A 24,622-nucleotide genomic window follows, 5' to 3' on the forward strand; every position below is an offset into this window, starting at 1 on the left:
TTTCCAACATTGTCAGATAAGTACTATTGATAATTATTTCTGAGAATGTTACTTGGGCTTAATGTATGTATTTTTCCTTTCCTCATGCTTTGTATTTCAAGTCTGCTTTAGGCATACAAAATCAATTTTATTGATCCCATTTCCTCACTTTATATAAACAATACGAGTTCTGCTTGTAGCATCTTAATAGCTGAAATAGTAGCTTTGAATTCTTGGCAGACAAAACACTTAGCAAGCCCTGGCGCTGTACAATTAAAGCATACCATAGAACAAACTGAGGTAGTTTAAATCTTTTTTAAACATGAAAATTACTACTTCACTTAACTATAGATAACTAAACATGTCTAAGCATAAAGATACAAAAAGAGTACATGTGGTTAGGGAATGAATCAGACTACAATTAACACTCATTCTGTTAATTGGAGGAGTAAATATACTGTATTTTTCCGTGTATAAGGCACTATGTTTTCCTGCAAACACCCTGTTCAAAAATCAGGTGCGTCACACGAAAAAATAATGGTAACCTCTGCAGCCCAGGGCATGCCTGTGTGGGTTCTTTACATGCCGCTGCCATGCCGCCTGGTGCAGATGTCAAGGCCCTGTGGGCTTGCCACTATCGGGAGGGGGCAAATTCGTCGGAGGACGGCATCCAGAGGCAACTGATGGGACCAGCAGCATGGATGGCAGCAACAGCTTTTTCCCTCCCTTGTACCTGTATGCTGACCAGGGACCCTGTGGAACACAGCTGCGAGGCCGTCCTGCTCGATAATAGTGGCCGGCCGAACGTCCGGATTTGCCAGCTCAGCTGTTCGGCGCTCCACCAAACAGCTGATCGGTGCTGAGTTTAAAACCTGCCTTCGCTTCCCTTGCCTTGCTGTCATGCCGGTGCTCATGCCAGTTTGTTTACCAGGGTCAGAAGGCTGCTGCTGTGAACTGACTATGCATGCTTATCGTGCTGGTTAGGTGGGTGGGGGGCGGCAGGGAGGCGTCTAGAGTACTGGGAGGTGGTTACTCCCAGCGCTTTGTTTGCTGTAAGCTTGGAACTTGCATGCCAGGGCGTCTTATACAAGGGTGTTTCTTATACATGGAAAAATACGGTATACAAGGATAAAGCAAAGCGTGGCACAACAATTAGAATTTTTAATTACATATGATGTATGTCCTTTCTTCTTACATATATAAACAAAAGATATATGCTATGTTGTCCAAGTAGATTTCCAATCACTCAATGAGAATTCAGCTCATTGTTTTGTCCATATATATCTTAACACATACCCTAACATGTTAGAGCCAATTTGGGATGCAAAAATGATCTATTTGAATAGTCCAAATAGCATCACTGGATACAATCCAGATCTTTATAATAAGAGCGTTACATGCTTGTCTATAAATCATACCTTGGGCTGCAGAAAAACGTAAGTACCAGTGAAAGCAGAACTATGTTTCATGAAAAAGTTACACATGCTTTAATTATTCTATCAAGTGTTCCAGCCAGTATGATATGTTAACACAAAGGTGCCCATAGTCAAAACAAATAAAAAATCTCCCTTGGCATGAAATAGCTCTTTAAAGTGGCTAAAATGGTTGTCTGAATTTCATTAAGAGAAGGTACACACTGGAGATCCTGTTATAAAGAGAGTCAGGGATAAATTTATGAACACTAAATGGCTTTAACCAAGGATATCGTATTGCATGTTATGGTTTGACTGATAGTACAATTTGATACAAAATTGTGGAAGATGTTAATTATACCAGATTTTAACAGTAGTTTTAATGACTCTTCTAAGTAAAATACAGTGTTGGAATTGGCTTAATACAAATTTTCAGGACGGCACACCCTGCCTTCAAAATGTGTTCTTATACCACACAACAATGTATTTGAAAATATATTTCAAAGTTTATTTTAGTGATTTGACAGTGGAGAAAGCCAGAGCATTTAGGGAGTAATGTTTTTTACTCATCTGCTTTGCCAAAGAATAAGTCAGATCACAGACTTTCAAAAAAAAATACTAGCATATCAATAAACAATTTGAAGTGTAGCAACTGAACCTGTATGCTGTTAACCTTGCACAAAAGTGTCATCATACAAATAATATTGATCTGAACATGCATGAAATGTTCATTTTTTAATTACTGTTAATGCAATTCTGGTGACAGTCATTGTTTTATGGTTTAAAGCTGTCCAGAAGAAAACCAGTAAACTATTCCAAAGCTTAATGTTTTGTATTTTGTAGAAACCTGGGGGAAATATAGCTGAAAGGACACACTATCTTTCAAGACTAGAAAAGTCTGGCCCTCCTTTGGTATAATTTCCAGAAATTTCTGCTCCACTGAAGTCAAATCCAGGGTTCTGCAAGAGAAGGCATAGCATTCTATTTATACTCTTGCTGAACATGCCTACTGGGATATATTTCAAACTAAGACTACACAGAATTCTGTTATATACTCTTCTTAACATTTTCCATTTACTGTATTAGCACCTGAAAAAGACAAATAACTTTAGATTGCCTGTATATATATATATATTTTTCATAATATTTATAACCTAAGGTAAAGGTAAAGGTTCCTCCGCACATGTGTGCTAGTCGTTTTCCGACTCTAGGGGTCGGTGCTCATCTCCGTTTCAAAGCCGAAGAGCCAGCGCTGAGGGAACACCTGCTGCCGGCATCAAATGCCCTTCGCCCAGTGCGCTCCCACAGGGAGGGTCTGCTCAGGGTCCCACCGGTAAGAGATTGCCGGCGGGTGACACCCAGGGATAGGGCCTTCTCAGTGGGGGCGCCTGCCCTCTGGAACCAGCTGCCAGTGGAGCTGAGGACTGCCCCCGACCTCCGATCATTCCGCCGGGGCCTGAAGACCTGGCTCTTTGAGCTCTCGGGCCCAGGCTGAGGAGAAATTTATTTTAATTGGGGTTTTTAATTGTACAGGGTTGGTTTAATCTTTTTTAAATTGGTTTTTTAACTTTTGTATGGTTGATTTTTAACTCCCTGTAAACCGCCCTGAGTCCTCAGGGAAAGGGCGGTATATAAATGCAATAAATAATAATAATCTCTGTGGTCATGTGGCCGGCATGACTAGATGCCAAAGGCGCACAGAACGCTGTTACCTTCCCACCGTAGTGGTCCCTATTTTTCTACTTGCATTTTTACGTGCTTTTGAACTGCTAGGTTGGCAGAAGCTGGGACAAGTAACAGGCGCTCACTCTGCTACGCAGCATTCGGGATTCGACCCGCCAAACTGCCAACCTTCTGATCAACAAGCTCAGCTCCTAACCCACTGAGCCACCGCGTCTATAACCTACACCTATCCAAATGCCATTTGTATTTCTTCCATTGTCCCCTTGTTTTTCTTTTAAATAAAGCTTAATGTAAAAACAACCAGCTGTGCTCTAGCAACATTAGTAACACATTTGAAATCCAAATTAAATTTCAGAATGTATTTAAAGTACATTCCATGAGTCTCGATCCTAGTAAATTAATATAGGACTTCTGATAATAGTATATGATGTATATGGTAATTATTTCCTGATATAGGTGGTCTATAAATATGATATATTCAAATTAATTTTTGATTTGTTTATAAAGCCTTGTCTATGAAACAGTGTTTTAAACGAAAGTAGCACTTAGCAATAGCACTTAAACTTATATACTGTTCCATAGTGCTTTACAGCACTCTCTAAGGGGTTTATGAGCATCATATTGCCCACAACAATCTTGGGTCCTCCATTCTCCTCAGAAGAATGGAAGGCTGAATCAGCTTGAACCAGTCAGGATCGAACTCCTAGTTGTGGGTAGTTTGCAATAGTGCATTTTAATTACTGGGCCACCATTGTTTTACAATATGGGTAATGTCTATTGACTTGCCTCTCTCTGGAATCTTTCTAATGTAAGCTTCCTTTGCATTTGGTCTTGAACCCATGGATCAGCAGCATACTCATTCTCAAGCAGGGAACTCCAACAGTTTCCAGCATCACGGTTGGTTTTTGTCAAGGTGATTCGTATCAATTTCTGATCCTCTTTTCAAATGAAAAAAACAACAACAACAACACTGGATTTATTCAGTGGAACAATTATTTGAAAGAAGAGGATGATTAGGTGGATGGACTCAATTACAGAACAAAGAGTAGGCTGTTAGAAAATGAAATTGAGGACAAATTATCCTGGAGAAAATCTATCTACGTGATCCCTAAGATTCAGCACTAATTTGATGGCATATAATCATAATAAATACTCATATTTTGAACCGTAAGAAAGTGCAACACAAATTATGTAGACCATCCTCATTAGTTTTCCAGAGTGAAGGGATAGGGTCTAATGATATTCCAACTGAGATTAACCCAGTACAACTGCTTTCTTTTTATTTTAAAAAGTCTTGAGAAAAGGAAAATGATGGTGATAATATTGTCCATTCAGTCTCATGTCTAACTCTTGATGATTCTATGGGCCGGATCTCTCCACATCTTTTGATCTTGCACTACTTCTTTAAGTTTTTCCATGTTCTGGTTGCTGTCAGCTTTGATGATGTTTAATCACCATGTTCTTTGGCGGCTTGCTTTGCTTTTATCGTTAACTCTTCCAATGGCTTTCTCTAGTGAATTCCCTCTCATGACATGGCCAAAATAAGTGAGACAAGATTTGTGATTTTGCTAAAAGGGAAAATGTTAGCCAAAATTACATCTCCCATGTCCTTACAAAATATCATTTTCCATGTGTTTTTTTAAATTAAAAATCCAAGCTGATACAAAGAAAGTCCACAATTAAACTAAATTGTTATGTAAAGTTCTCTGAAGCACAGATCTTACCTAGTGTCCAGGTTGCTTCATCAGCTATTGTAGAGTCAAATAGATTACCCTGGGGGGAAAAATTAAAAATATAGAACCTGTATTTCAAAAGCAAATATTATAGATTTATAATATTTGAATGTCACAAATTGATTGCAGAAATACTATAATTTTGCAGTTAATTTTGTAAACTTAACTATTAGATTTAGTAGCACATCAAAAAGGTCAGCTTGCTCAATTATTGCATAAGAGGAGGTCACATGTTTTTATAGATTTGGCTATTTTAATTGAGGCCTTCAAGATTCTACTATATCAAAATTCCAAGCTTAATTAACACCATTTGCTTTTCTTGCACTATCCTGCTAAAAATGGGGGAAGTTTTAATTCCAAATTGCACCCCCTTTGGAAAGCAGAAAGAAATGATTAAGTAGCCAACTGCTAACCTAAGGTTATAGACAGGTTTTTAATTCTAAAGCCATAATTCCAAAGATAGGGAATGAATCAGCACACACACTCCCTCCAGTCACATGACTGTAATCTGGGTGCTTGGAAATGTGTTCACACTTACAACCAGTTTTCAAGTACCCCATGATCATGGGATCACCATTTGCAATCTTCTTCACTGGTTTTCCCTGAAAATTATTGGGGAAGCCAGCAGGGAAGGTTACAACCTGCTGCCACCTGCCAGAGGACTCTCTCTTGTTTCTGGGCTGGCTGAAGGACTTCCTTCCAAAGAATTCCAACATTGTGCCTGCTTGGATTTCAGCAGGCAAGAGTTTCAGCTCCTCGGTTGAGAAGCAATGTGGTAAGGTAGGGAGCACAAGATGGTTGGGGGAAGCCCTAGGTCCTAAGAAGTTCAGTGCAGGCTGCGCATAAGTGTCCCTTTACATAGGCAATAAGAATCCTTTTTGAATTTCAGGAGGGAGAATTTTCATCTCATAAGCAAAGGAAGACTCACATGTGGCCTGTGCAAAGCCTCCCCCAACCCCAAAGCAGGCCTTTTCCCTACCTCAGACTATCTCTGCTTAACATCCTACAAGCTCACTTAAACAATGCAACCAAAAGTGCTGGGACTGTGGTCACCGGGCAAAGCAGTCACATGACCTCTTAACAACTGATTTATTCAATGGCTGAGATTCCAGTCCCAATTGTGGTCATAAACCAAGGACTACCTGTAGCACAAATGTTACATTTTAATCAGCTTGTCGAGACAAACTGGCATCTAAAAAGATTATACAACACATTTATTTATTCTTCTAACTGTATTCTTGGCTTTAGTGTTGGAGTTTTTTTCATCAATGGTAGACTAGGAATCTGAATTGTCTGCCTAAGATAGGAGATAGGTAGGAGACTGAGAATCTTTTATATGCAGTACTCAAGATGAGAGTAGGGCAATTAGCCACTCTGTTCCAGAATTCTAGATATAATCTGTGTACTTAAGATATTTTTTTTTACCAATCAATGTGTCCAGTCCACAAGTTCCCTTGAGATAGACCCTGCAGTTTTCTTGGCAAGGTGGCTTTCAGAAGCGGCTTGTCACTGCCTCCTTCTTAGGGCAGAGAGAGAGAGTGACCGGTTCAAAGTCACCCAGTTGGCTTCATGCTTGAGGCAGAACTAAACTCACAAACTCCTGATTTCTAGGGGAAATGATAAAATGATGATAAAAAGTTATTTGCTGGCAGATCACTTCCGAAATCGTGCCAACAAAACTACAGGACATTATCCAGGCAATCAACTTCCCTCCGCCCTGTGCGCTCCCACAGAGAGGGCCTCCTCAGGGTGCCACCGATCAGAGAATGTCGTTTGGTGGCCCCCAGGGGGAGGTCCTTCTCTGTGGGCGCCCCAGATTTATGGAATCGGTTGCCGGTTGAGCTCCGGATGGCGCCCGACCTTCGCTCCTTCCGACACGATCTGAAGACACATTTATTTGAACAAGCCGGCTTGGCCTGATGGGGGATGGGTTGGGTTTTTATTGTCATTTTTAATATATGTATTTACTGTTTTTAGCTTGGGCATATGTTTAATTCTTTTTAACTTTTGTATTTTTATATGTCTGCCCTGTTCACCACCCTGAGTCCTTCGGGAGAAGGGCGGTATATAAATAAAATTATTATTATTATTATTATTAATCACCCGGCGTCAAGATTTGACTCGAAGACACATACCCTCTCCCCGCCAAAAAAAAAAAGAAAAGTGTAGTATAGTAGAGCAGAAGCAATAAACAAAAGTCAATACGAGACCACGCAGCAATAAGTCTGCCCTACGCTCTCCCATGTCACATCATGAGGACTAAACCGAACCAGCGTGGAAGGAAATGCTCTCTCTCTCTCTCTCTCTCTCTCCTGTTTTGCAGAGGTACCTTGAGCACCTCCTTCCCCGCTACGGTCAAAGCCAGGTGCCGGCTCTTCAGGCTGCATTCCACGTCCCGCGCACGGGTCCCTTGCGGCACGTTCACCTCGACGAAGACCTCTTCCATGGTTTGGTACCAGCAGCCCCAGGGAGTGGCGCAGGGCACCAGCCCGCTCCGCTCTTCGAAAGGCGCAGACATCCACTTGGCTGCCCAAGCTTGGAAAAAGACGCATGCGCCTTTGCGCGGCTGCCGCTCGTCCGATCTCCTCGCCCGTCTTCGGAACTATTCCGGTAGAGACCGCGGGGGGGAGGGGCGAGGCCAAGCCTACCAGGCTTCCGCCAGCATCTTACGACAGCGCCCATCCATAGAACTAGTACGGGGAAAAAACGTGTAGAGTGATAGCGTTTCACAACTAATTACAGCACAATCTACCATTTTGGGTAGTTGTTTTCTCTCAATGTGTTTTCATTTTATCAATGAAAAAGCCTTAAGACAAGCAATACGACAGCCTGTCAAGAACTACAGAGAGACAATATGGGGAACCGAGACTGAGAAAGTCCTACTGCTATCCGCCACATTTGGTAAATTTGTTTGCCCAGTGCTAGTAAAACAGGAACGGGCGTAGATACACGAGTCGCTTTAAAATAAAATCACATTCAATTTTGCTGCTCACACAGAACAAGATTTTGCGTGAAGAAAGAGTCTAAAAACAATGCTTCAGTTCTATAATCACATACGTTACTTTTGACCGAGAGATGTTTTGTTCCCAAAATCATTGACTGGCCAGCAGTTTATGATAATTCAAACAGGATTGATCTGAAAGTAAAAAGATGCCAAGCTCGGGAATATATATCCACAATCCTGTTGACCTGTTGGAAACTGCATTCTATGTGCACAGTATAAAATGTATTTTTATTTGACAACATACAATATATTATTGAAAATCGGACACGCCGTAGGTTTATACTTAGGGGAAAAAAACAAGTAGGGTCTTATATATGAAAATATTCATTTTACTTTACAACCTCAAACTATCAATCATTACTGTTCATATTTCATTGCACTCAGTATGGGAGTCTAAAATCATATCGCACCATTCCTAGCTTCGCAATTTTATTATTATCTATTACCTAATTATCTATCTATTACCTAATTATCTATCCGCCCTCCGACGGCGCAAGCTCCACCGTGGACCCCTGATTTGTTCACCAATTCGCCGGTCGAATTCTCCCATTGGCTGATTCGGGCGTGCTTTAAAGTGGGCGGGATCCTGTTCAGTTTTTGAATTTGTTCTGTTCGTTCTGGGTGTGGGAAGTTGCAGGCTGATTATGTCGTTTCCGAAGGCTCCCATCAAGCGTTTCAATGAGGCACCAAGTAAGTGAATGGGTTTGTTTTGTTTTTCCAGAGGCTGTGGATGCTCTTCTGAAAGAAAAGATCTTTAGAAATATATTTTTCGAGCAGGATGGAAAATGTGTGCGAGAACGTGTTATACCTCTCCGTCCGCGTTACTTTGCTGCAATTCTGTGCAACCTTCTGTCTCCAAAATTATCGTAAATTGTATGAAGTTCCGTTCCTGAGATATTTGGGGTATCATTATATCACCATTTCCTTCCTTTATCATTTAATAAGAGAGCCTTCTCCAATCCAGAGCTTTCCTTAATGAAGTGGATTCCCATTATCGCCAGCCAGCATTACCATTGGCTGCAAAGTAACAGGGTAGTAAAGCATTGTTGGAATTTTTTTTGGAATTGCTTGGCTTACATTCTAATGCACTAAGCAGGTGAAAAGATTGAAAAAGGAGGTGCCTACTTATCACATGATAAACCATGGACTTTTTAAAACAATTCTAAAAACTTCTATTTAGCATCACCTTTTCACAGTGAACTATTGCAAACATGAAAAAAAGGTGGAGATCAAACAGATCATTCATCTGCTGGTGGGTCAGAAGAAAAAAAAAAGAAAAGAAAAAGCAATTTCATTAGTAGGCTTAGTGCATCCAGCTCTGGAAGTGATGCAAAAATGGTTCTTATTAGGTTCCCTCCCACCTCTCCAGTCTTTATGTAAACTAACTGATTGAGCAATAGAATTAAATGGAAAGATATGGAAATGTACAGATGGAAAGATTTGATCATGTTCAATAGTAACCAATAATGAAAGGCCCAGTTAGAAATTTAGGAAGGTAAAGATAGCCCCTTTGGAGCTGAATTTAACTCCTGATAATTTCATGGAGGAATTCAATTTGTTATATTGGCAACACTTTATAACTGGTTTGTTATTGCATTCTGGATTTTTTAAAAAAATATTCTCAATTTTGATATTCCTTGAAGTTTCCTACTCAGGTTGTAACCAGATATAACCCTGATTAGTTCCAAGCCAAGGTAAGGTCAGAGCTAGATAACAGGGAGTTTCCTGTTGCTTTAATGTCACAAATCCAATGCAATCCTTAGCAGTTGTGCAATTACGTTCTAGAGGTCTGGAATGTACCTTTAGTAGTTGAAATCTCAGGAAATACCTTGAATTCTAACTGAATACAAGATTGCTAACAAAATAAATCTTCAAATGAAATTATCTTTCTTCTGAAGGAAGAAGTCAGGGTTCCCAATAATTTGTGAAATCTCAGTTGTGTACAATATGTTAAATTGAGAGATGGCTTATTACTGTCTCAATCAAGGTTGGTGGTATTTTCTCCTTTCTGAGGCATTAATCAATTCCTTAATTAGCCATATAGTCCAGTTTTCAGCCACCCAGCCTGCTGGTAAAATGGGTGGTATATAAATTTAATAAATAAAAATGTTGCAGAGGATCTTATTCTTTCTCTTGGAGTCATGAAATCAAAAGAATCCCAGATCAAACTGAGAGATGTTATCCCATTTATGTTACTACCAGTATGGCTGATTTTATCTGTGGAGAATTTTACAGCAATTATATAATATTGTTCTGAGCATTTTTCTCTAATAATAAACACATCACCCTGAACTATCAAGAGTCTGAAAATGCAATAAGAGCAGAAATTGCATGTTGCCATTTTTATCACCACAGTGCAAACCCAAACATAGGTATGACCATATTTATTCATGGTCTTCCAGTATAATCTCTTCAGTTGTTTCATCTCCCAAAGCTATTTGACAAACCAAGGAACCCCCAGGATTAGACACTAGAGGGAGAAAATTATAGGACCCAATCTGGGTTGGTCACCGAGACCAGAGGTTTAGTGTTCCGAGGTTTCAAACTCTTGCTGGAGTCCACCCTCAGAGAACTTCTCTCTGCCAGAAATGTGTGCTGTAGGCTATTCTATATATCGTATTTATGTGGTGCCTGGTTGTGTAACTTTTTATTAATTGGAATGTTGTTGGCTGGCTATTGGCTGCTGTTTCCTTGGGCTGCCAAGTCCTCAACTCCTGAGTACCTGATAAGCTGGTGGTAAATCAGCAGCCCTGTTGATTGACAAGGGGCCTGTTTCCCAGGCTTCAATCATTTCCCTGGCTACTTTTGTATCTGCTGGGCCAAGACTTTTAGTAGCTGAGAAACTGAATGTTCCATTGCAATGTGAGGCTACCAAAGATATCGGGTCTCATTGATATAAAGGTATGCATATACAGTACTTTTCTCCTGGAGAACTGGTGTAGACTTCATGTACTGAATTTTTTGATTCTTCTGTATCTTGATGGTATGAATGTATGAATCACTGAAATTGAAACATAATACATATAATGTAAACTTCACAAAATCAATTTCTATACAGTCTTCAAAAGCAGCCTCATTTCAGTTTGTGCTACTATACGTATAAAGATAATAATTTTCAAGGTGTACATAGTTCTTATATTTCCCCTTTTTATCCCAACCATCAGGGAAAATGATAACACTTAATAATAATTCTTTTTTAAGAATTAAGTTTTTTAAGAGTTAAGAATAACTCTTTGTTTTTATTCCATTGCATCATGTCCAATTCTCGGAATCTGCCTCAACAAGTCCCTGCAATTTTCTTGGCAAGGTTGTCAGAAGTGGTTTGCCATTGTCTTCCTTGGACTGAGAGAAATGACTAGCCCAGGGTCACCCAGCTGGCTTTGTGCCTAAATTGTGTAAAACTCACAGTCTCCTTGTTTCTAGACCAAACTGACTTTCTATGAGTCTAACAAATACACACGTAATGTACAGTTATGCTTGTTAATACTTGTCAGCGTGCAAATAACACTGGGGTATGTGCATCAAACAAAGTGTGTGCTTTTTTTCCAGCTGGAAGCATAGCATCCCCTCTGGAATAGACCTTGGAAACACTGAGCATCCTTTTTTCCACTCCATTGCCACAAAAATAGATCGCTCAGCAGTTTGTATTGAGTGCTCTTTGAAAGTTACCTTGCAGAAAAATTATCAGAGAATATATGTACACACACAAAGGTAGTCCTACTGTAAGTTGAGGACTGTCTCTCTATAGATATAGTCCTCGACTTAAAATAGGACTGCCTTTATGCGTGTACATATATTCTCTGATAATTTGAATGGCCATTATACACACACACACACACCCATTCAAAGTTACAACGATACTGAAAAAAGTGACTTATGACGGTAATGTTGGGAGTTGAAGTCCATTCAAAGTTTCTAAGATTGAGAAAAACTTCTTTAGAGGTGCCCTCAAATCGAGAATTCTTTTGGAATCCTGTGACAAAAAATTCAAACAATATTCTTCCCAAGTAGTCCATGGTAGATCATTCAAAAGGATAATGTATTCTTTAAAATAAGTGTTAATTGTATCAAGTTATATTTTTTGGAACAGATACAATTTACCTTCTTTCCTTGTGATGTGGGCATTTCATTAAGAGTTCATAAATATTTTACATTTAATGGAACCATGAAAACAGGAAAAAAACATAAAATAGACATGGGTTTAAATTAAATCATTTTAATGGATTATTTAAAAAAAAAGAAATTAAACTTATTGTAACTGGGGCTCTGACTTTGATTAATATCTGTCTCCTACCCACATCTCTAGCTTGTGCCCCACCACCAGGCTCTTATGATATCAAAACTTCAGACCCATCAAAAGGACCTGTGTCTTTTGAAAAGTCTCAGCGATTCAAGATGCAGATGGGTAAGTTACCGGGTTATGAATGGCAGTGGTTTTGCAAAGTTTCTTCATCATCTTTTTACTTACCGGTATATGTATGGTTGCTTGTTTTAATGTTAAGCATGTGTCTGGAGATGGTCTATTTCTAATTTACATTGCAGTTTGATCATGTGTAGCACCTGGATGTTGAATAACACCTTATTCACTGGGGCCTCTTTCCTGATTTATCTCCTCCAAAAACTCTCAGCAAACATAGCAGGATTTATTTCCTATAAAACTCTAGGAATTAAGAATTAAGCAGTGAGTGACAAACTAAGTGTCATGGTTCCGATAGATGAAACCCATCAAAAGAACTTCAAGGCAAAATTCTTCCTTAAAGAACATTTTATTCGGGAAACATAGTTGAACCCAAAAACTAAATTCCCTTCCCCCAGATACAAAGTAACAAAGTGCAATTCCCACCCCCAATTTGTTGTCATGAATCACATTCTCCAATTAGACTAAAATGCAGGCTTTCTCCTCAGCCCTCCAAAATGTTATCAGCTTGTCCTTGAGTTCCCACAAAGCAGAGTTATTATTATGGCTAGCCAAGCTCGAGTTTTCATCCCAACCCCCTTTACTGCACCTAATTCTAAATACCAGAAAAGCACATTAAAGAGAAAGAGAAAATGGCTGCATTTTCATCAGTTGTCGGAGCGGGAACATCCAATGTTAGCAGCATTAGCACTATGGCTTGATGCAGTGTGATTGGCAACCTTACTCAAGATTGTTGTTTCTTAATCTCAAGAGACAGAGTGGTACAGGTTCATCCACAGCTACTTAGCAACCTGGCAGTGAAATAATATGAAAACAACAAAATTCAGAATGCACTATGTAGCAGTACAGTGATTGTCTAATTTAAAAATTCTTATGACATACTGAACATTTATTTTATTTTTTTGAAATTGCTGAAATGATTCTAAATAGCATTAGCACCTTTATTTATCTTACACAAATTGGATTTTAATCACATATTTAAATAATTGCTTATGTTTGATAATGCTACTTTTAAATAAGGTAGTCCTCAACAACAGTTCATTTAGTGACCATTTGAGCTACAAAGGTACTGAAAAAAGTGACTTATGACCATTTTTCACATTTATAACTGTTGCAGCATTGTTATGGTCATGTGATCACAATTCAGACCCTTGGCAGCTGACTCATATTTATGACAGTTCCAGCTCACGTGATCCCCTTTTGCAATCTTCTGATAAGCAAAGTCAATGGGGAAGCCAGATTCACTTAACAACCATGTTACTAATTTAACAAGTGTAGTGATTCACTTAGCAACAGTGGCAAGAAAGGTCATAAAATAGGGCAAAACTCACTTAAAAAATCTCTCACTGATCAACAGAAATTTTGGGCTCAGTTGTGGTAAGTTGAAGATCACCTGCATACACAAAAAAAATTACATTTTCATTTTACTGTAACTGTATTCAATTGATCTTGGTTTACTAAATTAAATCTTGCAAAAATATGTATATGAGTTTCCCTGCTTAATTCCAGCATTTTTATTGTGCCAACTCACATTTAACATGATTTTATTAAAACAAAGCAGCCCCGTTGGTCTCTTTAGCTGGAAGACTCTAAATAGCTTAATACAGGAATCCTATACTGTATTTACTGGAATTATGCATTTAACAAGTTAACATTTCTCTTTGGGATTCACATTAAACTCATCATAAAACTATAAAACATGCTTACATTTGGCATGTAAGCTTTCATGGGGCACGGAAATGGGGCAAATGATGATGCTATTTTTTGAAATGGCCTCATTGCCAAGTGATGCTTGCTGCATACACCATTGATTTGGACCTAACATTTGCAAGTCAAATAGATAATGTACATGATTTTCTATTTCAAGGTTTCTGCATAGTGTGTCTATTTTCCAGTGTTGAGTTAATAGCTTAGAAATATATTTGGGAAAAATTACACTCTTTTAGGATGGAGAATTAAACCTCTTATTTTATATTTTTATAGAAGAAGTAGGAGTTCAGCCAAATCCAAGCAACATGAAACCTATGACTTCCCCAGCAAGTACAAGAAAACTTCCATCTCTCGGTTCAAGAGTAAGTATCATATCCTTCTTCTTTCATGTTCCATTAGCCTTATTTTATAGAGAGTAAAAAATCTTTTTTTTTCCTAAGTAGGAGTTTTTTAAATTTACAGTAGAATATGTGTGAGGAATAAAAATTCAACTCCAAGGATGTTGGCAAACAAAACAAGTTTTATTAAAGCTTTTGCAAAAGCAGTGGAACTCTTGGTAATAGCAAATCCCAGAGTCCACACTTGAATCAATTTTTGCATAGATTTTTATACCCTGTCCTGTACATCACACCACATCCTTCCAAAATGAGCCAAGTTGATAGGCCCACCCGGTCACATGCTTTCTGACCGCCTAGCAACCATTACAATTACCAGACCCTCCAATTATTAGATCCAATGCCCTTTTGTTCCTATCTTATCTTCACTCCCTTTTCTGTGACATGATTTGTAATACCCTGCTAACTTGGGGGTAATAGCCTTATCTACAAGGTGAACTGTTACCCAAGCTGGATAATTGCAATTAGAAAAGATTTATGTCTTCCCTTGTTTTTCTATAAGAATGCCTGTTTTGCATCTAGAAGCTATGTGTGTAACAGAGTTCATGCTTCTGTTAAACATAGCTGCGCTTTTGTTTTTAGTTATACTTTAAAATACTAACTCTAAGCAGTTTTTATAAAGAATAAACTTTATATAAAATGAATTCATAAGCTATATGTTATTCTACAATAGTGTGCACTATTCTAAAAGTATACTTTAAGTCAGTATATATATTCCTTCATCTTATTATATCTCCTTTCCTAAATGTATCTTAGACAAGTGCTTCTATATGCCTATTCCTTTAACAGAAATGGAAAATTACAACATGTACATTTGTTATGTGCCTCACAATCCACCCTTTTTCTTCATTTATCCTACTTGGAATTTTCTACCCATGGATACATCATTTCTGCCCTTTCCATATCCTCTTCATAGGTTACCTGGACATTGTTTAACATCATGTGTAATATTTTCTGCTGTCCTCTTAAGAGAACATTCTTTGCATACTAAAATAATGCACTGAAATCACTGCAAACAGCAACAACAAATTACTCCTGTAACTATAATTAGTAATAAAAATGCAATCCCTGTGTTAGCCCGATCTCTAAGATCTAGAAATAGATTATTAAAAAAAAAATAAAGGGACTCCAGAAATCCTCCCAATGTTCTTTATCTACTTGATGTTTTATAGCAATTGATTCTTTCCTTCCATGTAAGGTTTTATTAGTCACTCTCCCTTGCTTTGTCAACCTTTTTTAAAAAAAATATTTTTCTCTTTCTTATCTGGGTCCAGGGAGAGTACCAACTATTTGCCGTCCATCATATATTACTCCATCCTGGGCACGTTTCCATTTTTGAAATCCCAAGGGTCTTGATTATTATTTTTTTGTCAACATGCTAATATGTTTATCAGCATTAGCATCAATCGGAAATGTGATATCGGTAGTATTAAATGTAAGTTGGTACAAAACCTCATCCCTTACCTTAATTGTCCCAATATATGTTTGATTAGCCTGTATACACCTTAAATCTATCCATTCTATATTCTCCAGTGGAATTTGAATATCACTATCTCCCAATATAACTGAATTTAGGTCAGGTTGTGTTTCCACTGTCTCAATTTCAATTTCTCCTGTAATTGGGATAAGGAGGCTCTTGGTGTCAGACCTTTACACATTTATAACCAATCTTCCACTATTACTATGTCACAAGGTTCTTCACAGGGACAGACTTGTCCACAATCACAACAGCATTCAGTGATACAGTTGCAATCACAGAACCAACATATTATGAAAGGATTTGTAGAATGCAGAGATCCACAGCTTCTTCTGGAATCCTTTGGATGGTACAGCATAGGCCACCACTCAGATTGAAAAAGTTAGAAAGCTGCTATTCCTACAATGAGAAAAATCATAAACAAAACCCAGGCTCTTATTTCTTCATCCCACAATGATCACATCAGTTTTGGTAATTTTTATTCACAGCAGGTCTTCTCCAGGAATTATTTTCCACTCTTTTGGCTCCACCCTTTTTCTTTCTTTCAAACTGCTGTTTCAGTTGTTAGGAGGACTTGGTAGGGACCATCCCAGGCTGGAGTAAGTTTTTCTTCACACCAGCTTTTTATCAGGACCCAATCACCAGGCTGAAACTTGTGGATAGCAAACTCCAATGGAGGTGTCTGGGCTAGCAATCCTTGTTTCCTGAGAAAAGACAAAGCGGAAAACAGCCCCAGTATCTAATCCTTTATAAACATGTCATTAGTTTCATATTGTGGAATTTCCCCCACTTGAGGTAATTTAAATTCAACTTGAACGCATGGAAATAGCCTTACCACTAGATGTTATAGAGCTTTTTATTTACTTGTTTACTTATCATATATTTATCACAGATTTGTTTAACTAAAGTATAAATACAACCATCCTGTTTTAGAAAAGTATCAATCATCCCTTGCGACCCACCCACCCCTTCAGTGGCTGCTTTTGTGTCTTAGCTATTGCTTTGTTTTTTTTTCTTCCTTCTTTCTTTCTTTTCAACATCCGTCTCCCATCTTGCAACATCCACCTCCCACTTTATTATACTTCCCGTTTTTTCCCCTCTTTCCATATTTCAATAGTACATTCCTGTTCCTTCAACATTGTGTTAAGGCATACAATTCACACCTTTGAGCTGACCCTGTTAATGGTAGTCTCCCTGCTTCCAACAACTTTAATGCATGCAATTCACAAGTCTGTGCAAACCAACTTAAAAGCAACTTTCCTTCTTTTTCCTTCTATTATCCATTTCTTCTCTTCTGCCACTCTGCCCTAACTTCTTTCTTTTCTTCTTCCACAAGTACATCTTATTTCAACTTTACATGAGCCAACTCTTTCCCTTTACTATTAATAAATCCTCTTCATTTCTCTTCTCCAAAGTATTCAAGATTCCATAACCATACTTGGAGTCAGTGTATATATTCTCCTCCCTTATTAACAACCTCAGAACTTGCTGTAAGGCATAAAATCCACAGGTTAGTGCTGACTAAGGGAGGGAAATTCTCCCAGCTTCCACTCACATTTTCTCCTCCCCATCTACTATCGAACCTTCATTAAGTCTCTCTTTCTCTTTCTTTTCTTTTCCCCAACTACTTTGCTATGAACAAGTGGTTACCTCCTTTCGGCTTTCTGATTTAAAATTACCCACACTTGATAAGAAATGCTAACCACCAAGACTTCCCCAAATGTCAAAATGCCACTGGCTGCCTCTTTTCCCCCACTTCTGGGTCAAAACCTCCTCCAAGCCATTCCTTTGCCTATATTTACAAACAAATTACCTAGTGAAGAGCCAACAAAGGAACGCTCACCAAAGTCTGTTTGAGCTTGTTAATGTTAGGCTCTTTTTCTAACAGTTTTGCATATAAATCTTTAATCAAAACAGCATAGCTATTTATAATCCTACAAAAATTTCTCAACTCTTTTATTTTAAACAAGGATTGAATTACAATTCCTTCAATTCGCTTAGATATTATTTTCTATCAATGTGTCCTGCACACAGACATAAAAACATCAAAAAAGCAACTCCACAAAAAGATAAACAAGCTTAATGAGATATTCTGAGTTACTGAAATAGTTCTATATCAAACTAGTATTGCTTTTAATATAAAGTGAGTCAAATTCCAATTTAATCCGATTCCATTCAAATGGAAACAAATTTCCATTAAGTTAAAACATTTAGAAATCTAAGCAAAACAATTCAAAGTCATTTCTTTTGGCTGATGAATATATAGGTCTAACTAAAACTCAAAAGTTTTCCAAAAAAGATTGTCCAGCAATTACTCTCCTCTTTCCAGTAAAAAGCATTGCAAGCTGAAACTGCAAGAGTGGGCATTAAATTTCACATCCACCCCACCTTTCTCAAACCGAAATTCTAAGCAGAGAAGAAGAAAAAAAGTTAAAACGAGCAGCTCCCCCCTTTCTTTCTGTCTCTCTCACTCTTAAAGCAACAAAGCCAGCGGAAAAAGAAAAAGACATGAGGAAAAAAAAATCACAAAAATCTCACCACTAAAAAATAGTTTTCTCCTTCACATGCAGTTTCCATAAATTCACACATCCTCCATGGGACTCTTCTCATGCAAACACTTGCTATTGCTTTTCCATTTACTTTTACAACAATGAAATCTGCAATTTACTGTTTTTTCACAGCCGGGGTGGAGGAGAATATCTCTCTCTCTCTCTCTCTCTCTCTCTCACACACACACACACACACACACACACACACACACAGAGAGAGAGAGAGAGAGAGAGAGAGAGAGAGAGAGAGAGAGAGAGAGAGAGAGAGAGAGAGAGAGAGAGAGAGAGAGAGGGTCAGCATACCCACACATTTACTTCCATTCAAACTGCTTGCATAAGAAATTCCACATACAGATAGTTCCTTTCATGCTTTCACCAGGGAAACCAATCACTATTATTATAATTTCAGGGAGCTGTTCACAAGCCAATCTCTTTTTGTTTGTCTGTTTGTTTTTAAATAAGGCCTTTTTGTTTATTGTTATTAGACACAACACAGACAGACACACATACACTACCTCCAGACTCCTCTAACAAAAATGAACTATTCACTGCCTGGAATCTAACAGGCATATAAACCTCTTTTATTAACATATATGTTTAGTGCTTGACATAGCCAATTTTTAAAACTTCCATATTTTGAGCAAAATGCACTAGTGCTTTTAATAGGATTTTTTGTCCACTCAAAATAACAATATTGAATCATGGTACCTTTACTCTTATCCCAGGTGTATTTTCCAGATGAGTCCATCCCATTCTGCTAGCATTTAAAACAGCAATACTTTATCATAATACTTTTACTTCGAGTATATTGTTTATCCTGCCAACCTTGCCCTAAGGGACTTTCCAGGGGACACCTTATCCCCTTCCGGGCCTTATTGCCCATGACTGATCTTTCCCTGCCTATGAGACCCCCAACATGCCGTCAACCCATTAATAAGAGTCCCAAAGGACTCTCTTTATCTATATTAAGTTTGGGATTTTTCCTAATTTTCTTCACACATTTCTTTTCCGGGATATTATTAGAATTACCCATCCTGATTTACTGTCCTGTTTTCTTGTCTTGACCAATCTAATGAGACCACAATTCACTTCACCAAGCCGCTTCCTTCTGTTCCCCACCAATCCTCTAGCGAGGGTATGGAAGTAAGATACTTAGAAGTCCACACTCACTTCGTCTTGCCACCCTATGATGCTTGGGACGTTTCACACACATTTCTGACAGATCTCAGACTCAAACAGTCCTACCCAGCCCTCCACCCGACTGCCTAGGCAGTTTTTCCTCTGGTTTACCCCAGAAAACTTACCTAGGTCTGTACACAGAGTGGCCCAGTCACTGAGGCCAGTAATTCTAATCTCTCCCATACTTCCCCTCTTTTCCCTTAATCCAGTTGGCAGTTCCTTTGAAGTTGTTTTGTTCCAACAGGTTAGTTTGAGCAGACCTCAGCTCTCAGGAATTCAAAGAGGTCTGGGTCACTGAAATCAGTGGGGCATGGCTTTTCCTCAAAGGAAACCCGAGAACTAAGAGTTGCTGATTCCTCATATGGGCCACCAAATTGTGAGGAATAAAAATTCAACTCTAAGGATGTTGGAAAACAAAACAAGTTTTATTAAAGCTTTTGCAAAAGCGGTGGACTCTGGGATTTGCTATTACTAAGAGTTCCACCGCTTCTGCGAAAGCTTTAATAAAACTTGTTTTGTTTTCCAACATCCTTGGAGTTGAATTTTTATTCATCACCTATGTAATATCTAAATGTTAAGCAAACTGTTAGTCACATTAAATGAGACAATTTGGCACTGTAATAATTATAACAATTGTTTTATGGAGGTGGGGTGGGGTTTCCAACCTCACATATTTAACCGAATAGTTTAAAATTTGCTGAACTATTTTTTTCAAAGTATTTTCACCAAATGTCATTAAAGATGGGGTAACTGTGCATCTAGGGTACAATTTCCCAGAAGTTGGTGTGTTTCTCAGCAGTGTGACCATTCAAGCTGTATTTATACTTTTAAATCTTGTTTTCATAAAAAGTGAAAGCAAAATCTCATTTTTAACTGTCAGTAACTTTATGAAGCAAACTTGCAGAGTTTTAACTTTAGTTTTTGTTTGTTTGTTTGTTTTTATTTTAAAGCCAAAAAACACAGGAATAAAGCCTGACAAAAGTCTGGTTGCTATTAAAGAATTGAAAAAGCAAAAAGAGCTGGAAAAAGAGGTATGATTCAACATTATTTTAAGTCTGATGTGGAGTTAACACAGCTGATGATACATCTTAATAAGCTAACTGCAAAGTGGGCTTATAGTTTCTTGTCTTAACTGTTTGTTTTTATGTTGTATGCCAGGGTTTTTAAAACTCTTGACCCAATTGCCTGTTTTTCCGGTTTTACTCCCATAAAAAGAAACTCTTTTGTACCAATAAAGGAGAATATTTGTAGCTCAGTGTTAACATGAGTGGTCCTTAGTGCTCTCTGACCTTCCTTGTTTTCTTGCAGACATTTCATTACCCAAGCTAGGTAACATCATCAGTGCTGGTAAGGAGTGTGGTTCGTTGTCAGTTTATATTATAGTGCAGGGGTAGGCAACCTTGGCTGTTTTATGACTCGTGGACTTCAACTCCCAGAATTCCTGAGCCAGCAGTGAATTCCCCTGTCAGTGTTAGTGGGGTGGCCTTAGAGATACTTTGGTTGGGTTGTTTACTATTGATTTCTTTGGCAGTTTCTTGATTGGGGTATTGTTTACTTGATTATTGGTCTGATATGGCTTTAATCTATGCTTATCTGGGTGCTGATTGGTGGAGAGGGGCATCGGTCTTTTTGTTCCCTTTTTGGCTGGTGGTTTGTCTCTTGCATAGTCTATAGATCAGACATGTCAAACACAAGGCCCGGGGGCCAGATCCGGCCCGCTAAGTGGTTTCATGTGGCCCGCGAAGCCATCCTGGAAACAGTGAGGGAACGGCCCCCACTGCCTTGGGCCTGGCCCAGAGACCCTCCTTCTGCCAGAGATCCTCAGATCTGTCCCACTCCTGCCCAGGCCCCCTCGATGCGAATGATATAGAGCTGGCCATGCCCACCCAGTAAGCCATACGCACTCTAGCCACACCCACCCAGTAGGCCACACCCACCCTGGCCATACCCACCCGGCCCCGAGGGCAACCGCAATGCTGATGCGGCCCTCAATGAAATTGAGTTTGACACCCCTGCTATAGATGTTAATGGCTATGTGTTGATTGATGGCTATATAAATTGACAGTAAACCACACTCCTTACCAACACTTGCCTAGCTTAGATAATGAAATGTCTACAAGAAAACAAACAAGCTCAGAGAGCACCAAGGACTTTCAACTCTGTTGTTTTACACAAGTGACTTAGCTGCAGTTCTAAACTGGATCCTCAACTCACAAACAATGATAAATTGTTCCATTACCCTCATTATATTTCTAAATTACCCTTAGAGGTCTTTACCTTCAGTTTAGGAACTAGTGTTATATGCGGACCAGAGATGTTATGAATTGAATGGCCTACAAATTTAATAAATAAACAGGGTATCAGTAAAATTCCACTTTTTCAGATATTTGATTATTAATCTTTGTAAACTATCCGCCAAATTGTAGATAATGTTATAAATGTTTTAATTTACATTTTAAATTGTAAGAGTCCATGAACTACTTTCTCTTGATTGTTTTACTTAACCTGTGTTTTGTGATTTAAATTTTTTATGTTATCTTGAAATTGTTGGTAGGCAGCTCGTATTAGAAATAAATATTTGGTTACTTCTTTCAATGAGCATGTAAAAGAAATGGAAACGTTCAGTCCAGTGGTTTTATATTAGGAATAAATTCGTGTACATTTTGCCAAACTATATAAAGGGATGGACTTGCCTTCTATCAAATGTTTCAGTTAATTTCATCCTGTTTGTGTAGATTCGGATACTAATTGGAATACGTGCCCGTCAAGATAAAAGATTGCAAGCTCTGGAGGAAGATCTTGCCAAGTGTGAATCAAAGCTGTCTGCTGCAGTCAGGGAAAAAAACACCATTTTAGCAAACGTTGCTTCTCTGGAAAAACAGCTTTTGGAGTTGAGAAAAAGCAATGACTTGCTCAAAACGAAGGTGCATATCGATAGCTCTCTTTTAAAGGGATTAGAACACCTTTTATGGGTAGGATAATGATGGGCTCCTGCATTTATAGTTGGAAGTTAAAACGTTGCTTCTCTGGAAAAACAGCTTTTGGAGTTGAGAAAAAGCAATGACTTGCTCAAAATGAAGGTGCATATCGATAGCTCTCTTTTAAAGGGATTAGAACACCTTTTATGGGTAGGATAATGATGGGCTCCTGCATTTATATTTGGAAGTTAAAATGTAACGTAGTATAGATTTGTAATGGTCTTTATTTTGTGAAGATAGATGTTTGATACAGGTAATCCTTGCTTAACTGTACTGTACTGTTTAGTTACTGTTTAAAGTTGCAATGGTTTTACAAAAGTAACAATCGTTCCTTGCATTTATGATCATGCAATCAACTCCAGGTACTTTGCTTACTGTCACAGTGTCCTGCAGTCACATGATCACTATTTGTGAGCTTCACAACCAATTTCCAACAAGCAGAGTCAATGAAGAAGCCAGCAGTAAAACCACAATTCGTGGTCTTATATTGCAATTGCTATGGCAAATTTGCTTAGCAACCAGAGTGAAACTGAAGTCATAAGTTTGTTTATGATTATATGATCTCTCGCTTAATGACCGTGCTGCTTACTGATGGAGTTGCTAGTCCCAATTGTGGTTATTAAGTGAGAAGTACCTGTATACTTAAAATACACAAAAATGCATTTTTGTAGCAATTCATATTAAGTGTCATGAAAGAGGTTTTGCTTTCAAGATAAAACTACAGCTGGAATATTGCATCCCGTTTTGGTCACCACAATATAAAAAAAGATGTTGAGACTCCAGAAATAGTGCAGAGAAGAGCAACAAAGATGATTTGGGGATTGGATTCTGAACCATGAAGAACAGTTGAAGGAATTGGGTATATCTAGTTTAATGAAAAGAATTATGTTTATGTTTATATTTATTGGACTTATATACCGCCCTTCTCCCGTAGGACTCAGGGCGGTTCACAAAGTATTTAAAATAACAATACAAATTACAAAAGGTAAGAACAATTAAAATAATTAAATTTAGTCCTTGAATAAAGTATAAAACCCCTGTTAAACTCCAATTAAAACCCCATTAAAATAAAATTAAAATTAAAATTCTCAGTCCTGGCCGGAAAGCTCAAAGAGCCAGGTCTTCAGGTCCCGGCGGAATGAACGAAGGTGACAGGATAGCAGTGTTCCAGTATTTGAGGGGCTGCCATAAGGAAGAGGTGGTCAATCTATTCTCCAAATCACCTGAAGGCAGGACAAGAAGAAATGGATGGAAACTAATCAAGAAGAGAACCAACTTTGAATTAAGAAAGTTCTTGACAGTTAGAACAATTAATCAATGGAATGAGTTGCCTCCGGAAGTTGTGGGTATTCCAACACTGGAGATTTTTAAGAAGAAATTGGATAGCCATTTGTCTGAAATGTTATAGGATTTCCTGCTTGAGCAGAGGTTTGGAATAGAAGACCTCAAAGGTCCCTTCCAACTCTACTATTCTGTTATTTTCTTTCAAAGAACAATTCATTCAAAGATTAGGACAGAGTCTGTTTTTCTCTCACGAATAAAGGCGAATATACGTGTCCCAGAATAAAGTTGCAGGACCCAATCTGGGTTGGTCACTGTTTTCTCATCCTTCATAAGTTTTGAGATAGATAAGGAACTTATAAGATTGCCTTCTTTCTTTTTTATGCCACAATATCTACAGCAGTCTGGAGTTTTCATGGTTTTCTATCACTCCAAGAGCATGAATAAATTCCTATTGAACTTGTTTCAGACTGTGCAGGCAGCCAGGGAGACTTCAGAGTGGCAGAGAAAATTCAGAGCAGAAAACATAATCAGTTGCTGTCTCTGCCACTCCCAGCAATACAGTAAAAACACTTAAGAGAAATCAGAAAGAAAGGTTCAAGTGCCCCTGTGAATAAGATTTTTTAAAAAATAAAGTGCTTGCAAAGCAGATTTCAGGACATGATTTAGTGGCACTGATATATGCATAGTGATTGTTCCATTCAGGTAATTGCAAATGTATAGTATACTATAATGCACATTTCCTTTTTGATTCTACTTGGATTTAAGGAAAAGGTTTTTATAGTATGCTATATTGACATGTGGTGGATCATCTTCATGAAGGGT

The 24,622-nt window shown here is 38.3% G+C and overlaps 2 protein-coding genes across 2 annotated transcripts in view; one reads left to right on the plus strand and one right to left on the minus strand.

Annotated features, from left to right (window-relative positions):
- Positions 1-279: 279 nt before the first annotated feature.
- On the minus strand, positions 280-7,374 carry NUDCD2 (NudC domain containing 2). Its single transcript, XM_081320702.1, has 4 exons — positions 7,137-7,374; positions 4,799-4,847; positions 3,861-4,012; positions 280-2,350 (listed from the first exon to the last, which is right to left on the minus strand). Exons 1-4 carry the CDS (start codon positions 7,323-7,325, stop codon positions 2,267-2,269), a joined length of 474 nt encoding a protein of 157 aa, XP_081176828.1. The 5' UTR covers positions 7,326-7,374; the 3' UTR covers positions 280-2,266.
- A 1,081-nt stretch (positions 7,375-8,455) lies between these two features.
- HMMR (hyaluronan mediated motility receptor) overlaps positions 8,456-24,622 on the plus strand; it is a gene marked incomplete at its 5' end in the record, with an annotated part of 32,040 nt that continues 15,873 nt past the window's right edge. The window contains 5 exons of the mRNA XM_081317072.1: positions 8,456-8,501; positions 12,118-12,216; positions 14,212-14,300; positions 20,489-20,569; positions 22,274-22,462. Coding sequence (XP_081173198.1) covers positions 8,456-8,501; positions 12,118-12,216; positions 14,212-14,300; positions 20,489-20,569; positions 22,274-22,462 — 504 coding nt within the window. The remainder of the gene's footprint in view (positions 8,502-12,117; positions 12,217-14,211; positions 14,301-20,488; positions 20,570-22,273; positions 22,463-24,622) is intronic.

This window comes from Vipera berus, assembly GCF_964194415.1.
Source record: "Vipera berus genome assembly, chromosome: 2".
Classification (NCBI taxonomy): domain Eukaryota; kingdom Metazoa; phylum Chordata; class Lepidosauria; order Squamata; family Viperidae; genus Vipera; species Vipera berus.